Raw genomic sequence first — 21,264 nt, 5'->3', positions numbered from 1 at the left:
ACCTTAAAGGGAGAATCTGGGTCAACAAAATTGAAAGTGATGCTGTTTTGGGTGGATTCTCCCCACCCTGAAACAGTATCACCTTTTGAGGGCTATTGGAGATTCAGATGAAACAAATAGCAGATTCGGCTGGAATTGGGCAATTTAAGTACTGATTCACAGCAACGTCTGATTTCATGTCCCGCCCAAACATGAACAACAATGGCGTATTTGCTTTGGGGCGAGAGCAATTAGAGCGTTTTAGTTACGGCACTGATGATTTCAGACATTCAGATTCTGCCCTGATGATACTATTTCCGATATGGCAGCAGTTAAGGGACACTAAATGAATGCCTCGTTTCACCAAGCCAATGGGAGCTAACCTGAGATGGGGGCTACCCATTTGAAGGACCATAACTTTGGTCCCCCTGAACATAACTTCACCAAACTTGGATGGCATCATAAGAATAGTTAACAGATGATACCCTGAAACTTTGGTGTCACTAGCTTTAAAAATACATCCCTTCCAGGCACCCCAAGAAATTTGCCCAAGATTCTTTGTTTTGCAGTGACTTTGCTCCATTGTAGCTAATGAGGAATTTCTGAGGCAGGCTGCACATTTTTGAAGAAAGAGGCGCCAAACTTTCAAGGTGACTCCAAGAGGCCTTGAGTAATAGCATCCAATCTTGGTGAGCTTTGCTTCTGGGTGGGGGGGGGGTGGGGGTTGAGAGAGTTCTGAAAGAACTCAGCCCACAGGCTTTCATGTGCAGGAGCGGGGAAACAAAATAAGCCTTTTGGGGGCCCATACAATTGAACCCCCAAAACCTGGATGCTATTAGGAGGCCCTCCTGGAGCCACACTGAAATTCTGGTGCCTCTATCTTCAAAAATGTGCAGCCTGCCTACACACTCAGAAATTCCCCATTGGCTACAATGGAGCAAAGTCACTGCAAAACAAAGAATCTTGGGCAAATTTCTTGGGGTGCCTGGAAGGGATGCATTTTTAAATCTAGTGACACCAAATTTTCAGGGTTTCATCTGTTAACTATTCTTATGATGCCACCCAAGTTTGGTGAAGTTATGTTCAGGGGGACCAAAGTTATGGTCCCTCAAATGGGAGCCCCCCATCTCCTGTTGATTCCCCGTGAAAACAATGGGGATGGGGCACCCCCTTTGGGGGTCCATAACTTTGCTCCCCCTGACCCAAACATCACCAAATTCGGGTGGTATCATCAGGACAGTCTCTGGATGGTACCCTGAAATTTTGGTGCAGCTAGCCTTAAAAATGCGCCCCCTGCAGGCCAGAACGTGAAAAAACACTTTAAAAATTTAAAAACACACAGACCTGAAATGTTGGTTGCTTGCGTGACCAAATGGGGAAGCCGAGGACATGGTGCCTGTCCTGGGCAGAAGCATGCGTTTTATTATTTTCTGTTTTTATTTTCAACAAAAACATTGAGAACTCAGCTGGTTTCAGAGTATCTGGAAAAAGAACCCAAGGTTTTAGAGAAACAAGCATGGCTCTCCCAGACTTGATTTCATGACATAGACACATCCAAAGGTCTTCAACCATGTGCCTGGTAGAACATCTCCATCTTGCAGGCCCTGCAGAACTAAGCCAGATCCCACAGGGTCCTGGTCTCCTCAGACAGTTCCACCAGGCAGGGCCCATAGCTGAATAGTCCCTGACCCTAATTGAGGACCATCTGACTGTTCTCAGGTTAGGGACTTTGAGTAGATTTTCAGAACTAGAGCAAAGTATCCATGGGGGAGGGGAACACAGAAAAACCCACAGAGCAAGTTTGGTGCTGCTCTATTGAATCCTTTTGGTGAAGTAAAAACATTGGTTTTTACCCTCACAAGCTGGTGTCCTATTTCACAAACAGAAGTTGGTCCAATAAAAAAGAAGCAGAATAATATTTATGGATCTGTATGTTTTCAGGGAAGGATCCTTCCTGCTATTTGAAACTTAGTCCTGACAATCCAGTTGATGTGTACCTGTTGAAGGGCTGCTGTGTATCTGCTTGCTAGGAAGACCTTGTTTAAAGTAGAAGGATGCTGGCAAATCTATTGATAAGTACAAGCCTAGAAACAAGATGAATGAAGGAGAGTTCATCCTGCTACTTGAAACACTTCCTGGTTCATAGCTCCATTCTAGTTTTCCTGATGGGTGCTCTTGATTTCTTCTTTGGGAATGAGTTTAGTATTTTTAATGTTATAAAGTTTAACCTGATATCCAGATATGCTGGTAGTCTTCCTGGCTTTGTTTATTTCTGTCTACATAATATACTTCCTTTTATTTATTACAAAATTTGTTTTCTGATTTCAACTTTTACATTTTCTGACCTTTCAAATGGGAAAATTGCGATAGAACAGTGCAAACGTTGAACAGGATACAGCAACTTGTAACTGTCTCTCAAGTACTGGGTACATTTATAATTTCATTACAGAAAACTAAGACAATTATATTATTAAATTGCCTATATATATGCCAATTAGTTTGCTTTACATGCTGGCTAAATGATCCATTTTTATGTTATTAATGCAGCAAAAAATTTTTAGGCTTGACAGAAAAATAAGTATTATATTTAAATTTTCCACAGAATTTACACACACACCTACACCCCCCCCCTAAAAATTTCTGGATATTTTATTTCTCTAAAGGGAACTCATTCCTTCAGTATTAAACTGCCTGTAACTTCAAGGGGATGGCTTACCCAGTCCTTATGAGCAGGGTAGCTAACAGGTAACATGTTCAAAATCAATACCCCCTCCATCTTTCAAACATGAGAATATATACAGATTAGGAATTTCAGCCACTGCATTTGTTCCGTCTTCCCCAAGTGAATGCTCTGATCACCAAGTGAATGCTCACTGGAACACTGAGAAGGACATAGGGGAGCACAAATGTCAATAAAACATTTACATGAGTTTTCAGTTACAGAAGTAATAAGCTAGTTCATTTATCATCAGCATATAAATTAGAAGGGGATATGTGATTCAATATCTCTTTAAAATAATTTCATTAACTAAAGGGAATGTTGCATACAAAACTTTACAAATTCATTTTCAATTCTATAAGCAAATCATAAAGACACTATTAAGTTCAGTTTTCCATCGTAGACAGAACAACCTTCTAAACTTATCTATCTTTTCACTATGTAACATATAGGTAAGTTTACTCAACTGTACACGTTCCTTTAGTTTCTCCAACCACCCCTCTTTATTTGGAGTTATGTTCCTTTTCCAGTATCTAGCAAATACTAATCTTGCAAAAGTTATAGCATTTAAAACAAATTATTGAGTACGGCCTTTTCTGCATGCACAGTTTATCACAGATTTCCCCAGTGATCAAACCCTTATGTCTTGGAAATGTTGTCTGTGATATCATTGTGCACAGCTCCTTCCCCCCTATGGTATTTCCCCTTGTCTCTTCAGTTGCATTTATTTCACATGCTACTGTTGAAAACATATGGTGGTGGGATATCATCAATGACACAAAAGAATACCCTCCTTTTTTGAGCAGGTGCTCTTGTGTTACTGCACAGTTACATTGAAGTGGAAATTCAAAAAATCCTCAGTCATTGAATACTACCCACAGAAAACAGAAGTCAATTTCACTCACTTCTAACGGTGAAGATAGTGTATCTTCTCCTTAACATTGCTTTTCTAGTGTGATATGAAATTGACAAAGCTGATCTAACTACCCCTGCTTCTTTGTATCTATGGCTGAACGTTAATATCACAAGCTCTATGTGAAATTGACAAAACTGATTCAATCACTCCTGCTTCTTATCTCTGCCTCAGCAGTAGATCACTAGTTCAATATGACAAAGAGAAAAAAAAATTAAAATCCTTTTGAAAATGGAGGCTAGGGGGAGAATAAAATATTTAAAGGTTAGGTTGGGCGATTACATGGGGGCATGGATAAGGGCTAAGTGGTTGGTGGGGCAGAGAAATAAGGACAATTTCAACATAATCACACATTCAAGGGAAGCTGGCTCAGAAATGGATAGAAAAACATCATAATCAAAGTGCTCAGGAAAACAACAGAGAGAAAAAATGAAGGAAAACATTTCTGGAACCAAACAAAGGAAAACATTTGTGGAATTCATTGGGAAAAAGTAGTATTTGGCAGCAAGATTCATTGTAAACAACTTGTGTGGAAAAGGCCTATATTTGGTAAGGAAGTCTACATAATTCAAACAGAAACATTAAGGGGAGAAAGGTTACTCTTCACCTATTCCTTGAAGTGAGTCAATAACTTAATATTATGCTACTATACAAGGACTTGAAATGTGGTGGCTAGATAATTTACTGTTTTAAATAATCTATTTTTGCTTTCTTCACAGGCTTAACTAAATACTGGGACTTCCATAATTTGTCATATTACAGCTGCCAAATATTTTGAGGTCAAAAGATCAGCAAGTTTGAGGTCAAAAGATCAGCTGTTCAGTACTGAAAAATTCAGATTGTTGTTTTGTCTTTTGACTGAAAAAATGGAAAAGGATTGAGGGACAATAGTGAACACAGGGAGAGCGAACTGCGAAATGGCAACTATTCTTCACAAGAAGAGCTACTAGTAGAGGCTAGTATTCCTAAGAGTTACAGCCCCATGGGGGGTAAAAGGGCTTGAGGGAGTGGTGTAGCTTTGCCTTCCCAGGGCACCTACCCCAGCAAAGGAGGCAGATGTGCTGGTGGCTGCCCAGCCCTCACTCCTGCCACCTCAAAACCCAGAAGTCCAGGCTGGAGCAGGGCTGCCTTCTATGACATCCCGATCAGACACCAGCACGGGGGAGGGGGCTGGGGTTTTCCCAGGGGCAGAGCCAACATTACTCAGCTCCCACCCTGAGAGCATGGGGGTCATAAGTCCCGTAAAACCTATGGAGGGCTTTTCGGCAGCTGGGTTTTTTGCAGTTTGGAGCTGGCAGGGCAGCACTGTGTCCTGCTGCCAAGGGCTTTGGATGGGGCTGAACACTACAATAAACAGACAGTGCACAGATGTGGGATGAAGATCTTTTCCATTACATTTGTGATATAAATAGTATAGAAAACTTTCTGCTCAGCTTGAGATCCCATTTTGTTTGGCTGACAGCATATTGACCTCATTAAAATAAGCATATTTTAGGCATTCCTGATGTAGATGACATTGCTTAGAGAATGGCTGACTGCCAACTGACTGCATAAAGCTCTGTATTTGCTTCTTTTTTTCCTCAGTCTAGTGTTCAGGTAATATCTCTCTAGTACATTTAAATCACAATTATAAATCTCTAAAACATACTGCACACAATCCAGGCAATCATGGGATAGGAACAATGCACGTGGGCAGAGGATTCCCATAGGCTTAATCAAGCCCCAATACAGGCAGAATGACAGGTTATTAAGGAAAATTAATTCATATACACCTCCCAGAAGTATGAGTTTATATGTCCCTCTAAAATTCAATCTTCAAACTCCATGCAATGCAAATTACTCATACTCCAGTGTCTCTACACCTCCCATTTCTCCTCATGGTCTATTGCACATCCTCTGCACATACACACATAAAAATGGTTTGTGCATTGAGCATATGAGAAACCTCCACACAGGTACAGTTTCTGTGGTGAATTATTAGAGAATCACACATGCCTTAATCATATGCAGGATTTGGAATGGTCTAGTACAGCTCAATCATATCAGATCTCGGATGCTAAGAAGGGTTGGCACTTGGCTGGGAGACCACCAAGGAAGACTTTGCAGAGGAAGGCAATGGCAAACCACCTTTGCTTAATCACTTCCCATGAAAACCCCACAGGGTTTCGGTAAGTCAGCGGCAACATCATGGCTTTACAACATGATGACTTTACAAATACAGTCAGTGAAATAGCTAAACTTTGGAAAACAAAAGTACTACCCACGTTAGAAAACTGGGAAAGAAACATAACAACTATCATGACAATTGATAAATTAACATGGAGATTGAGAGGAACCCCAGATAAATTCAATATAACATGGAGTCTATTTGTAAAGTATCTGAACAAATGGGATAGACATTTTAGGATATAATACACATAAAATTTATTCAAATAGAACTACGTTAACAATATAACGAGAAAATTATCTATTTATATTTTAATTCATTGTTTTGTTATTACCGATAAATAATTTTTATCAGTGTAATAACTAGATATAACATACCAAGTGTTATGTTTAGTTAACAGAATTTCAGATTTAATATTGTATACCACACAATACAAGTAAAAAGGAAAGGGCAGAAGGTGGGCAAGGTGGGTGAGGGGAGGAGGGTACAAAGGGAATTTTGTATTTCTGGGACTTGGGTTATTAATGAGGGATAGAAAAGAACTGACAAGGATGTATGTAAGAAGCATCACTATGAATAAGACTATAAGAATGTAATTATTTCTCTCTATATTAATTGTTATGTTTGAAAATTAATAAAGTTATTTATTTTTTAAAAGACAAATACAATCAGTGCACAAATGACAAAAAACCTATTGTGGAAATAACAAAATGACCTTTGGTCTTACAAACATAATATAAAGTAAATGCAAGTTTTAAGGTTAATTAAAATACTACAACACAGTTGTTTATTTTTAGATGTCATGTAAAACCATAACTGACTTTAAGCTGTGGATAGTTAGCAAAACAACAATCTGGCTAATATATAACCAGAAAATCCTATATTGGTAAAACCTGGCTTCGTTGCTGCAGTTTCCATTTACATAATACACAGGTGAACTGGGCTAAATGCACTTTACTGAATAGAGAAAACTATCAGAGTAAATGCAACTCTGCATGCTTGGACCCTAGAAGTCACTATAAATCTCTTTGCACTACAAGCAGATGATGTCCATGTGTTCTAACTGAATAGGATGCCTCTCCTTGTCTAAGCTGACAGCTTCTCTCCAACATCTCATCCTCTTCCTGTGTCCTTTGTGTTTTGTCTCTCTCTCACTTGGGCAAAAAGGAAGATGCTTCTGTAGGTCTCTCCTGTGAGAGTGTACCAGGGACATTCCCAGGCATCCACATTCATGAAAATAGATTAGAGAGCCATTTGTGCTAGAAAAGAGGATTCTTTAGATTAGGCTTCTGTCTCCTTTTTACTATAAAGTGGATGTGAATTTACCTCAATAAAAGTTTTATCTTTTTTCAAGTGTGCATGAGTCTACGTTTTCCTGACTATATTTCTACTATACTAATATCTCCAATGAAAGGAAGCACCAGGCAGTATCAGCTGTGGATGATAACGTAGATTGATTAGACATAAAAGGAAGAGGAAATGCTGGGGTAGGGAGTTTGCTTACCCTCCATCCAACTACCCCCACTCTGTAAGTCTACTGTCTCACTGTAATACACATAAACTTTGTGATCTGAGTACAGATCATTTAGACAGCCAGAATACCACCAAGGACGTAGGTAAGGGGGGGTTCTCAGGTTCAAACCCCCCATTTGTGTTTTTTGAATTTTTTAGTTTTTTCCCCAGTTTTTGGCCTGCAGGGGGTGCAGATTTTAGGCTAGCAGCACCAAAATTTCAGGGATTTGTTGGGAGAGTTATTACATCAATTTGAAAATATAGTTGTACACAACAGCCTTTCTTCTATTGCCCTCAACCGATCTTGAGTCTAAATTAATTCTTCCTTCCTTCCTTCCTTCCTTCCTTCCTTCCTTCCTTCCTTCCTTCCTTCCTTCCTTCCTTCCTTCCTTCCTTCCTTCCTTCCTTCCTTCCTTCCTTCCTTCCTTCCTTCCTTCCTTCCTTCCTTCCTTCCAATTTTTGGTGCCCTCGAGAGACTTGAAAGGCAAAAATCTTCGGCAAGGAATAGGTCCTCTGTGATGGTGGAATTAAGATTGAACCTATCACATGGCCAACCCAGTGGCGTAGCGGCACCGGGGCATTGCCAAGTATCTGGCCAACGGATTGTTAATCAAGGACTCTCAGTGATTAATCAAAACATCTTTAACCACAAAAGAAATTACTGCATTAGCATTTGCCAAAGAAAGAAAATTTCCTCAAATTAACATAGCCAATAAAAAGATTCTCCCATCTTAATTTATTCAAAGTATTTGTACAGCCTGCCTAAGCGATATTCTTTTTATCATACCAAACTTGTCCACAAAACCAATGTGATGATGGTGAAAAGGAAGCGTTTCTCCACCACTATTGAGCCTGCATGTAATGGTCCAACTGAGCTTTTCCAAGAGGTTCAAGAATGCTTACGTCATAACCCAGAGGACTGGATTCTGACTAAGGCCGGTTCTGCACAATCCAAAAACAGCGCCCAAGGGACGGTAAAAACACCCTCCCAAATGGCATGAAAATGCTGCTTTCAAAACATGCTCTGGTAAGTGTTGTTTTTTTTTTAGTGACATCTTCCCACCGGCGTGGGAAGGGAGAAGGGACACTCTCGAAGGGAGAAGGGACACTCCCATGCTGCCCTCCGACCCCTGTGGGTCAGAGGGCAGCATTGGTGTGTCACTTCCTCCCTCTGGGGTCTTGGAGGGAAGACAAGGTAAACAACACATGCAGGATAGAGGCGGCTCCATGCGGAGCTGCCTCTGCGGTGCGCAGCAGCTTTAGTGCCACCTGCACGAGACCATGCGAATGGTCTTGTGCTTCCACCGGCATTAATTATGCCAGTGGACAGCTGCTTCTGCCGCCGTGCAGAAATGGCCTACATGTTAATTTGTTATGATCACTTTGCTGCTTCCTTTGGATCCATTCAGGGTTAGATACTGGCATGGATGCATGTTCAGAAGATATACCTTACAGCTTTATGAACTTTTAAGGAAGTTCAGTCCATTTCTAGAGGAACATAGGTCCTTTGTGCACATACTACTTGCCTTGTTTGCTTCATAGTGGGGTTTCCTGTTTACACAAAGGATTGGGCTGGAGAACTCACTCAGTTCTCAGGTCCATTCAGCAGCAACAAGCAGCCCCATAACAACAGCTTTTATTTGCAAGTAAGGCACCTCATACAACTATCTTACAACTATCAGGATTAGCTAAGGGAGAACTAGAAATTGAAACTAAGAGTAGGACCAAACTAAATCACACAGATAATAAGGGGAAAGTAGAATCCTTTTGCATGCACTGTTGGATTTTTTAAAGGGTCATTTTTTTCTTATTTAAAACATTCCAGCCAATTCAATATAGGCAAAAATTAAATCCTTCATGCCTTGTAGTTTTCCTGCTAACTCCTCCTCCTTTCCCCCCCAGTGTCTGATAACTCAATAAATCAATGTTAGAGCTACAGAATGTAAAACACACACACAAGAAACAAAGTCCTTCTGATCCTTCAGAAATGATGGCCAGAAGAGCCCATTTGAGTAGGCTGCCTCCCCCGCTTCCCCTCCCCCCGCCCCGGTGCCTGATAGTTCAATCCTTTGCTCCAACAATAGTTCAAAAACACACACCAAAACAAGAAGTTCTTCTGATCCTTTGGAAATGGTGTCCAGAACAGCAGGAAACACTGCTGCTGGATAAGCTGGGGGAGGCAGGAAGGAGCAACAGGACCCGGATAAAGAATTACAGTTCTTGTTTAGCTGATTTGCTTAGTGAAGAAAAATGAAGCCACAGGAAAGGTTCCATTTGGCCAGCATGTGGAAACAATGCTGCTTCTCTGTTCTGCCCCATGGTGGCTTTGGAAAGGGCTAAAACAGTGATTCCCAAAGTGGGCGCCACCGCCCCCTGGTGGGTGCTGCAGCGATCCAGGGGGGCGGTGATGGCCACAGGTAGAAACATTAATACATATATCTTTCTGTTTAATTGCTATTAAATTTTTTTAAAAAAAATAATTTCCAGGGGGCGCTAAGTAATATTTTTTCTGGAAAGGGGGCAATAGGCCAAATAAGTTTGGGAACCACTGGGCTAAAACAATGCATAAAGGAAAGTCTATGGCGAAGGAAAGATAAGCTGGCTGCAAGGCAGAAAGCAAGTGAATAAAAAGCTTTTATGAACCTTTAATATTGAGACACAAAAACCCTTCCAGGGATGCTTTGAACAGTGGTATGTTAGAATACTAACACATTTATCACATTGTATAAAGGAAGTGCAAGAAATCAGCTGCTAGCTCTCCTTTACCCTTTTGGCCAAAATGGATTATACTGGATGTGAAAGCCTTTTAGTCTACCCACATAAAGCTCCAACAGCTCAATTGAGGAGGGGGAATTGTCTTGTGGAGGTGGTGCGGGCCAGCACCGGCAGATTTGTCCTCCGCAGGGAAGTTATGCCAGTGGATGGACAAACACACTGAGAGGTAGCCACTGAGGCATTCTGGGATGTCCAGACGCAGAGCTGAGACCATGTCAGCACTTCTGCATCACCACCAGTCCTGCTGGTGCAGTAGGGGCATGTAGGAGGCATTCCTGGGGGTGGAGCTGACGTTAGTTGGCTTCCACCCCAATTTTGCAGCCAGTTATGCCCAGGGCTTGGATTTATGCCTCCCTTTCAGATGGTGTAAATCCATTAAGCCATGCGGAGGGCTTTCTGCCTCCCTGCACTACCAGAAATCCCCTGGAGGTGACGGGATGGGAGCAGTGCCATCCCTGGTAAGCTGGGGCTACAGATTAGGCTGCCTGACTTAACAGGAACTTAAAATTAATTTAACACACTAAGTTCAAATATAACTGTTTAATGTGTTATTCAATTAAATTAATTTTATTCCTCCTCATCTTCACAGGACTCTTGAAGTGGCTAACAATCATAATAAATCTAATGAAACAAAAATAAACAGTCACTGACAGCACAGTACACAATTAAAAGAATAAAACTACAGATCAGTAAAACAAAGACAGAAGTTGATGAACAGCAACAATCAGCAAGGAACATAATCAATGAACAGTAGCTTTCCTCCCTCCCTCCATTTGTTCTAAGGTCTCTAAGGCAAGGAACAGTAGCCATTTACCACTGAAGTAAAAATGTGTGTAAAAAAATAACATTGTGACCTGGTATATAAAAGAAAAGAAGGGAATGGGCCAAGCCTCCCAATGTAGATTTCCAAAGCATAGTGTCACCATGGAAAAGGTATATCTTGTTTGGTGAGTAGCCATACCTCAGACCAAAGTGACAGGTCATGAAAGCAGGACTGTACATTGCTTTGGCTCCCTTAAAGGAGAAAAGTGACATAGAAATGTTATAAAAATACAAATAAATAAATATACCCTACACACCAAATCCCCAGAAAACTTTCACAGCAGTTTTATGTAGATTTAAGCAGTATATAGGACAATAGAGATTTTAATCAATCTATGATGTTAAGCAGCAGTCACCTAGGAACACACTGGGATTTGCTCTCCATGAACAACTGCAACAGCAAAACACTGCTCCCAAGCTGCATTCTAGCCAAATCAACACAACTGAAAAATCCTGAAAGATATAGATGAACGTATATGGTTTTATTGTTCTTCTCTAACCAAGGTCATCCACCAGGCTGGCTAAGGCTGTCTCATTCCAGAAATCTAGTCAGAAATGAGATCAGAAGAGATGCTGACAACTGGTATAACAATCAGTATCATTCAGAGGTTTCCACCACTACCCTCAAACATCTTACCCTGTGAATGTCATATTCAGGACAAGCCCAACAGTGGTTCAAACTGATGGCCTCTAAATAGTATTTTTCAATAAAAGCAGTACAACATTTTACAAATTCTTCAAGAGAAGAAGTTGGAAAGCTTCGCAACTATCTTCATTTTAGAAAAATAAAGGCTAGTTCTTTTTATGATTATGTTTCTGAAGTGTTTGAATTGATCAGAACACATTGACTATTCAAGCATATCCACTCACACAGGACATAGAACAGACTCCCAGATTTTTTAAAGGGGAGGATTTATCTCTACTAATTATAAAAACTATAAATGTGTTAGATTTGCAGCATCCAGTGGATGCTGAGGATCCAACTGGACAACTGCAAAGAAAGCCTATAAAGGGCTGTCCCAGGGGTAATCAGAATTATTTCCTGGAGGAAAGGGTCCCTTCCAGGGTTCTCCCTCCTGCCTCACGGGTAAGAGAATGGAACAACCCACTGAGAATACCCACTAATGGAACAGCTTCCCAGTTCTTTTGATGAGTCGCTCACTCTAACAGTGATTGGTATTCCGCATTTTCATATACAGCTTCATGTCACAGGACTTTTCAGTGATGGCCACGTTGCTGCTCTAACTCTATCCAAATTGACAAGCTGTGGTACTGCCCACCAAACAACAGGCACGCTTGATCCACTGGTGCGATGCCTTACATACGCACAGCAACTTACAGATTGCATTACACACAGACAGCGCCAGAAAGCTGCTGCAAACCATGCAAAACCCACCCTGCCACACCACAGGCACGCTGTGAGGAAACATGCTGCATGTCACCCCTCAGTTCACAAACACACTGCAAAGAAGTATGCTGCCTGTCACCCTGACATTCATATCGACACCACTGTCACCAACACATAGCAAACCACGGGTGCCCTGCTATCCAACACGATGCTCCTCCACACACAGCAACCTGTTCCTTCTTCTGCAAATTCATACAGACACTGTGATCACCAACATGTTGCGAATCACAGGGGCCCTGTTTAACACCGCGCTCCTCAGTACACAGGAACCTGTTCCTTCTTCTGCAACCGCTAAAGGGAGAACATGCCTTACATACACACATCAACTTACCCATTCCATTACACACAGACAGCGCCAGGAAGCTGCTGCAGCATATGCAAAACCCACCCCATCACTCCACAGGTAGGCTGTGAGGAAATATTCTGCATGTCACCCCTCAGTTCACAACCACCCTGTACAGAAGTATGCTGACTGTCACCCCGAAGTTCACAGAGATGCCATGCTCACCAACACGTACCAAACCACGGGTGCCCTACTATCCAACACCACGTTCCTCAATGCATAGCAACCCGTTTCTTCTGCTGCACCCGCTACAGGGTGACTCAACAACTTCATACAGATGCTGTGATCACAGGATAGGAACCACAGCACATGGTGGGACCCCAGCACCATGACTGCACCATGGCTCACACATGAGGTTTCGAGGCCCTAAATAGGACGCTTCAAGATATTACTGGCCACAACAGTCTTACGGGTGGAGTTCTTTGCATTTCTTACGGGTGGAGTATTTGCATTTCTGCATTCCGCTTTTCCCACTCCCTGTAGTGAAGAGTGGGTACCCTGCTAGTATTTTCATATAAGATAGTATGAGAGACAAAAGGGGTGTTTTAGGGTTAAGAAGAACGGAATACATGTGATTCTAAAGATATCAGTGATTACACTAAAAAATAGAGAGAACTTCTGAATTATTAGGACCAAGAACTTATATTAGGAAACTTCTGTGTCACTGTTCACTGAAGTATGATAGCATAGGAATCTATAACAGATAGAATTACTGAATTCACAACTATGGTGCTTCAGAAGGGAAGAAAAGTATACATACAAGAAATCAGGATTTGAAATTCTATTTAATGGACTTAAATAATACAAAACTTCTATTTTAGCAAGAAATTCATCCAAAAGCTATCAGTCCAAAAATATTACGCTCATGGTCTATATGAAATGTCCCTGAAAAAGACACTGTAACAAAAAAAATTAATTTGAATGAAAAGTGGTCATTCAGATTCAGACCGGTAAGGCCACAAATCATTAAAAATATTGTTGTTCCACCACAGATAAGCAGATAAGACAAAAGAGCTCTGAAATATGACAAAAACTGAGAACAGAATATGGTTATAAACTCAATATTGGAAATGCTAGACAGGCTGTTTTCAAAATGGAAAAGTAATTATAAATAAAATATGTTTTTGTTGTCTACAAAAAAAAATCTATAGCTTCCACTGAACTGAATATATATTGGTTTTATATTTAAAATAAACTGTAGAATTTGTGTGTAATTTACTATCCCAGTTGGGATAGTAATATCTAACATATTTGGTTAGATATAATTTTCAGAATAACAGTTAACTAGAACTATTTCACTGCACTTTTAAAAAATCTAACCTATTGGCAACCTGTTAGACTAACCGTTTGATTTAAAACTGAAGAATTTCAGCAGCATTTATAAGCAACCTTAGAGATAAAAGAATCAACAAAGGGAAGATTTCTGATTTTTAGAACAGAAGAATGACAATTCTTCCAAGACATTCTGAATTTTCTCTGACATAATTTGTGAGCATCTTATATGAAAATTGAAAAAAACACAGTGAAAATTAAATTGTGCAGAGATCTAAGACTGGAATTTAGGGAAGATTTTAATTCCTTACAATTTAAATTGCTGTACAATATTCCAAGATAATTTTTACAATGATGTATGACAGATTCTAGCAACATTCAAATATCTGATCTTCAATGTGAAGCCGTCAATGAAAGCTTCAGCAAGAATGTCATCCAACTAGCAAAGTGAAAGGATATTGGTCCAGTCAGGTTTTATGTCATCTGTATGGACAAGGCCAAAAAGAAGAGAAAGGAGATCTCAGGAGCATATCAGGATCAAGAAGCAGGAAATTACTGTGTGAAATGCAGAATTGGCCCTTATGTTTTGTATTAAATATTATAAGTACTCTTAGCATTTTAAGGTATGTCTGAAACTGAAATACTGTTTTGGAAGGTCCATTTTCTATTGGAGTACTGCAGTGAGAAAAAAGACAATTAAAATATTTTTATATAAAATACTTTTAAAACATTTGATACTCTTTTGCTGTACTTCTGAGAATAAACTAATTTTTGATGGACAACAATTTGCTCATCAACTCCACCTCTTTCCCCAGACTGCCAAAAGGTCAGTCATTAAATGGAATTGTCTTTCCTATTTTTTCCATTGGAAAGGACTCAGTGTGCTCTAACTACCTCAACAGTGAGATTTCACAAGTTTCATACCCCAAGTTACCCTGGGGTAATTTTTCCATCTTTCTGCTTTAATTGCAGATAAGTTCCTCTTCTTTAATCAGTAAACCAGGACTGATTACATATTATTTTCCCTCAGTCTTTAAGGCCAACACTGTTATCACTTGCTATACTCTGGACATCAGAACAAAATTTCCAAAATTAGGAGCAAGTAATTAGAAATGCCTCCTTTGCAATTCCTTTCCTCATTTCTATTCATCAAATATAATCTTATTGGTTTATTTCAGTATCAGTAAAGTGGGCACATAATTAACTATGCCAAGCAGCCAAATTGAACGATTCCAATAGGCACCAATTTATAATAGCAAGTATCCTTGTTACTACCCTGTTTCCCCTAATATAAGACATCCCCGAAAAATAAGACATAGTAGAGGTTTTGCTGAAGTGCGAAATATAAGGCATCCCCCGAAAGTAAGACATAGCAAAGTTTTTGTTTGGAAGCATGCCTGACGAACAGAACACAGAAAAATAAGACATCCCCTGAAAATAAGACATAGCACATCTTTGGGAGCAAAAATTAATATAAGACACTGTCTTATACTCGGGGAAACACGGTAAATCTCTACACATTTTGAGAATGATTTATGAGATAAATAGCTGAAGAAAAGACTATAAATAAGATCTACACCCTCTCAATCTTTCTATGGGTTGAGACTGAGTATTCTGACCAAAAAAAGGAAAAAGAGAGCTAAAGTCTGAAAAATGTGGGTTTATGAGTTTGAACACGGGCATACTGGTGCTATATCTGAACATTTTACTCCCATTTTTATTTGCACGTTTGGAAGCAGTAAAGAAGCAAAAAAAAAAAGGAATGGCAAACGATCAGCAGACAGGATTGCATAAAACAGCAATGCTGGTGTGAAGTCAGATTTCAAGGGCAGCACAGGCTCAATGTAAGCTAGTGGTCAAGCAGACATGGCAGGAAGGAAAAGACGGACACGCAATCAGTTGATAGAGCAGTATCAATCAATAAGCAGGTGCACAAAGCATCAGGGTAGCAATTCCATGATGTCAACAGATGTATACAGCAGCAGGAGAGCAATGCTAGCCAGTTAAAAAAGCGGAGAAGTTCAGCAGGAGGTAACTGCTCATTAACCCTCAGGTACAAATGGCAGCAAGTAGTTATGGGCAGTACCTTTGGTAGTCCTATGTCAGGAAATCAATGATGAAAAGGATCATTTCAGGCAATCATTTGGAAAAAAAAAAAAACCTTGGGGTGCAATGCCAGACAGCCAGCAAGTAGACAAAGCAGAAAGCAATGAATGCCATATAATTTTTTACAATGCAGAGTACCAAGAGGGCAAAACCCAGGTAAAGGTCCTGACAAGGACAAAGAGATGCTCTTGAACAGATTGCCAGGAAGCAGGATGACATTATTTTTAAGTAACTTAGGATACTGTAAGTGAAAGAACCCCTGAATCTGGATGCTTATCTTCCCATAACAGCATTAGATCAACAAAGTGTGTAATGAAAATCCACAAGAGTACAGCACACAAATGGAAATGAAGCTGAGTCCTAGTGCCTAGGGAGGTCTGGGGACCCTCCTAAGACAAAATTTTAAAAATGAGACTCCACAAGGAAATTAAATAAATGGGAACGCATCTAAAATTGCTTCTAATAATGATTTCAAAATAAAACAAACCAAAATACTAGCAAAGAACTAGATTAGAAATGATTGGCTGGGATTGAAGATGTTGCTTACCCCTCTCTGGAGCCCACAAAATGGGAATGTTGGGAATTTCTGCAGCAGAAAAACAGAAGAGAAAAAGGGATTTCTGACTCCCAGGTTCAAGGAAAAGCAGGTCAATTTAGGGATGGTGACGTGCTTAGTGCAAAATAAGAACTGGACAGAACCTTTGCCCATTCCCAGATGCAAACATTTTCTGAGATTTGAGAAAGGTTTGAAAATCCCACAGCATTTTAATATCACAATCTGCCCCCTCTATTTACAAAACAAAAATATCACTTACCTGTAATTAATTTTTGTCGAGGAGTTTGTCCACATGCAGCCTACATACTAGATAATGATGACATCCTCCATGAAAATAGGCTTTATGTTTAAGCACAAAGTGCCCCTTGAAAAATGAAATGATGCGCGCGCACGCACGCACGCACACGTATACACACACACAAGCTGCCTGTAGACAATGTCAAGCACGGGAAAGATTTGATATCCTAAGAGCACTCATACTGTCCTCTAAATCTGAAACAATATTTTATGCCTTGGAGAATTTTGCTCATATTTTGCACTAAAAAGCTGAAGTAAGACGTTATGTGGACAACACTTTCTTACAAAAATTAATTACAGGTACCTTTCCTCCTTCAAGCAGTTGCCCAAACAGAGCAACACACATGGATAAACTAAATAGTACATCATTAGAAACAGGCTCTTTAAATCATTGTGTAACAACTTGAAGGGTGAATACTGTTCTGTATTCTACAAACTAATCTATTACCTGACAATAAAAAAGCTATTCAATACCTTTTGTTAAGACCAACTAAAATAACAGTGTGCAAACTGGAGGATTCTAAGGTTTGTACATTGTACTGTACTATTTTGGCTTGTCATAATAAAAGTATTATTCCAAAACTTTGATTTATGTTAATTTTGAATCAATGAAATCATTTCATCCATCCATCTATCTATCCATCTCTCTCTCTCTGAAGAAGAAGAAGAGTTTGGATATATACTCCACCTTTCCCTCCTTTAAGGAGACTCAATGAGGCTTGAGTCCTTTCCCTTCCTCTCCCTACAACAAACACTTTCTGAAAAAGGTGGGGCTGAGAGTTCTGAAGAACTGTGACTAGTTCAAGGTCACCCAGCAGGAATGTAGGAGTGGGGAAAAAACCTGGTTCACCAGATAAGAGTCCACCACTCATGTGGAAGAGTGGGCAATCAAACCCAGTTCTCCAGATGAGAGTCCACTGCATCACGCTTGCTCTCGTCTGTCTGTCTGTCTGTCATATCAGACATGACAATTTTTAGTTGGTATTTATGCTAAGAAAAATGGAAAAGAAGGGAAATGGTATAAAGTTTATACCAAGATGCACAGATATGCAAGGATAGTATTTGACAACTAAATATAGCATGCAGTGAAAGAAAATGACAACGAAGCAGAGTTTATAGCTTGTAATGTAACCATTTGTATAAGACATGTATCAGCAAAAAAGTATAATTAAGAGATATATAAATAATTTTATCAGCATACTTCTGGTAAGTGTTCCCTTGAAGGTAATGTGAAAACACATACACACCCACACCAATGTGAAACAGGAAATTTCCACATGTGTGACTCTAGTGTAATTTCATAAAGTCAGTCTGGATTAGTACAATACAGAAATCCATCTGCACTAAAAGAGGGAAATTCACCATAATTTAGCAAGCAAAGGATGGTCAAGTTGTATACCTCTCACGGAAAATATTCAAGAGAAACACAAAACAACTGAATAATTTATTGTACAAAACTGTACACATTTTAAGATCACATACTTAATATTCCAATTTCAATTTATGTATCTTATTTTACATTTAAAGCAAAGATCAATTCTCTGAATATTTTCTTTCACAAGAGGTGTATTAGCTAGTTTAAATTATATCTTGTAAAATGACTTATGTAGAGTCTGGAAGGCAAACTTAACTCAAACCCAAGAATGAGACATATGTACACAAGCAAGATAAAAAGGAATGCATAAACTGGAAATTAGGAAAGAGGATGTATCTGTAATATGGGTCCATTTTTTACTTAATAAAACTTTGTGTGCTGAATTAAGAAGCTGGTAACTAAGAGGCTGCAGGGAATCAATGTCAGAGGTTACACAAGTGAAAGTCACCAACAATCATATAAAGAAAAAAACTCATTTTCCTAACATCAACCCACAGTCAAAGTCATTATATAATAACTATATTGTTCAGTGAAATGACTTTGGCTGTGGGTTGACGTTAGGAAAATAAGTTGAAACCTTTCTCAAATACACTGACACATATTGCTTGACTCCAAATAACTGCTTTAGATCACACAAAAGCCTTGCTCTATACCAGCAGAATTTTGGACTATTTGGAATATAGCCAATCCCAATTCCACACTGAAAACTTCCCTTAGTTTCAAGACAACCTTCACATTCCACAGTGGATGAGACCTTAGCATCTATGACTTGTTTCTTAGTCATCTGATACGTGAATGGTCTCCTCAGGAACAAAAGGTCTAAAGCTGCTGAAACTTAATGTTTTACTTATCTGGATCTGACAGAATATGGGTAAAACCAAATTAGGGAAATATATTCAAAGATGATAGATATATGAAAACATGTTTTTTTCAATGTTAAGACAGCTGCTGAACTAACCTGACGTTTAAAGGAACTACATGTCACAGATGAGATTCATGACAGAAGGCGCATGCAAATATGTAATTAGGCAATCTAGATATTGTTCCACATTAATATAACTTAACTAAATATCTCTACTTTCTTTTTGTAGGAAGCTTCATTAATCAGTTCACATGAAAGGCAGACAGAACATACTGAAAGTAGACTGAACAAGTAGGAACCACAAAGAACTTACAAGGTAGTGGTGGAGGCCATAGTGGGGGGTAGGGAGCTGTGCCAGGCCAGAGTTAGAAGGGGGAGGGGCTGAGAGATGGGTCAGGGGCTGATGTTGGGGAGGGCAGGGTGGAGAGACTGTGCTGGATTCTTTGCACCCGCTCACCTTTCTCTAGTGATACTTCCCCCCACAGTCTCATTGATTAGAGGCTGGAGAGAAAGGGAGGTTATGGAGTTGTGTACGGAGACTCCTTCTACCAGTGCAGCATAGTGGCTAAAAGTGGCAGACTTTAAACAGAAGAATGCGGTTTGAATTCCACCTTCACATGAATGGTGGACTCTAATCTGGTAAACAGGGTTTGTTTTCCCCGCTCCTCCACAATAAGTCTGATGGGTGACCTTCAGTTAGTCATTGTTCTCTCAGAACTCTCTCATGCTGCCCCTCCCCTTTTTGGCTTTGGGAAACTTACAACATGTATATAAAACATAAAATCATCTAAAAATTAAAACATTCCAATAAATAAATTGCAATAAATTGCAGCTATTTTGTCCAGATGGCAGATACAACAATCCTGTAAGAGGTGGAATAAACTCAATAATAGGCAGATGGAAAAATGTAAAGGGTGAGGGGGGGAGGCCTGATGGTATTATGGTTGCCTCAACCATATGCATAGTGAAGCAACACTGTCTTACAGGTCCTGCAAAACTGTATAAGGTTCCACAAGGCCAGGGTCTCACTAAGCAGAGTGTTCCACCAGACTGGGACCAGGGACTAAAAAGCTGAAGCCTTCCCCTGATGTTGCCTCCTGGCACTGGAATTCAGAGGTTTACTGTCTCTGAATATGGAGATTTCATTTATGGCCAGTAGCCACCAAGAAACCTATCTTCCATAAATCTAATCCCCTTTTAAAGCTGCCTAGGCCAGTGCCCATCACTGCATCCTCTAGCAGCAAACTGCAGATTTTAATCACTGATTTTAATCACTGATCATCCAGCAGCAAACTGCAGATTTTAATCACTGATCTGCAAACTGCAGATTTTAATCACTGATTTAATCATTTTGTCTGTCTCAAATCTACTATCCACTGTTAATATCTATGATTATGGTAAATAGACTTCAGTTGTGGATTTCATAAAATCTGTACTTTTGGTTTTCACAACTGATGTCTAATGGCAGATCTCTCCCCCATGTACTATCAGATAATTTTTAAAGTAATTTATCCTAAATATCTTCACAAAATATCTTCAACAATGTGTTCATTCAGTTGATTTGAATTGCTCAAGTGCTTCCTTAAGCTTCTTTCATCTGCATTTGAATAGGTGACTTTGAATTTTCATATTCTGAGGGAGAATTGTTTTCACCATGGCTTATTGGTATTGCAGCTTTGCATGCAGAAGGTCCTACATTCAGTACCTGAAATTTCTAGTTAGATTCGTCATATTGTAAATGACAGGAAGGGCCTCCAGCTGAGACCTGTAGAATGGCTGTTTGCCAGTGTAGACAATACTGACATTGATAGACCAACAGTCCGACTGTATATAAGGCAGCTCCATCTATATGTATACATTACCATTACAAGAATATGTTTCTCAATCTTTTATGAAGTTCTGAAATAAGTATATTATTCCTGCTTTCCACAAAGTTTTGTTCTACTGTGCATAAGTCAGTTTTCAGTGAGTTTAAAATGTAACATTTGATCTAAAATGCTATTAATATTAAAATTAAAGATATTTACATTAAGTTGTAAGGTACTATAAATGCCCAGTCCTATTTTATCACTTCAGTGTTTTATCCATCAATCTTTATGAAAATCATTTTAAAAAAACCTTTCTAAATATTCACAACTTAGTTTCTTGTTGTCTGTCT

The 21,264-nt window shown here is 39.5% G+C and overlaps 1 protein-coding gene across 12 annotated transcripts in view; it reads right to left on the bottom strand.

The window, feature by feature from the left end:
• GPHN (gephyrin) overlaps positions 1-21,264 on the bottom strand; it is a 403,230-nt gene that overhangs the window by 206,587 nt on the left and 175,379 nt on the right. For 4 of the 12 annotated variants that reach the window (XM_048483966.1, XM_048483967.1, XM_048483970.1 and 1 more), the window contains exon 5: positions 16,564-16,602. The exons of the other annotated variants lie outside the window; for them this stretch is intronic. In XM_048483966.1, coding sequence (XP_048339923.1) covers positions 16,564-16,602 — 39 coding nt within the window. The remainder of the gene's footprint in view (positions 1-16,563; positions 16,603-21,264) is intronic. 12 annotated transcript variants of the gene reach the window in all.

Source organism: Sphaerodactylus townsendi, linkage group LG02 (genome assembly GCF_021028975.2).
Source record: "Sphaerodactylus townsendi isolate TG3544 linkage group LG02, MPM_Stown_v2.3, whole genome shotgun sequence".
NCBI lineage: Eukaryota > Metazoa > Chordata > Lepidosauria > Squamata > Sphaerodactylidae > Sphaerodactylus > Sphaerodactylus townsendi.
Note: the sequence above shows the minus strand (reverse complement) of the source record. Positions and strands in the feature narration are given on the sequence as shown.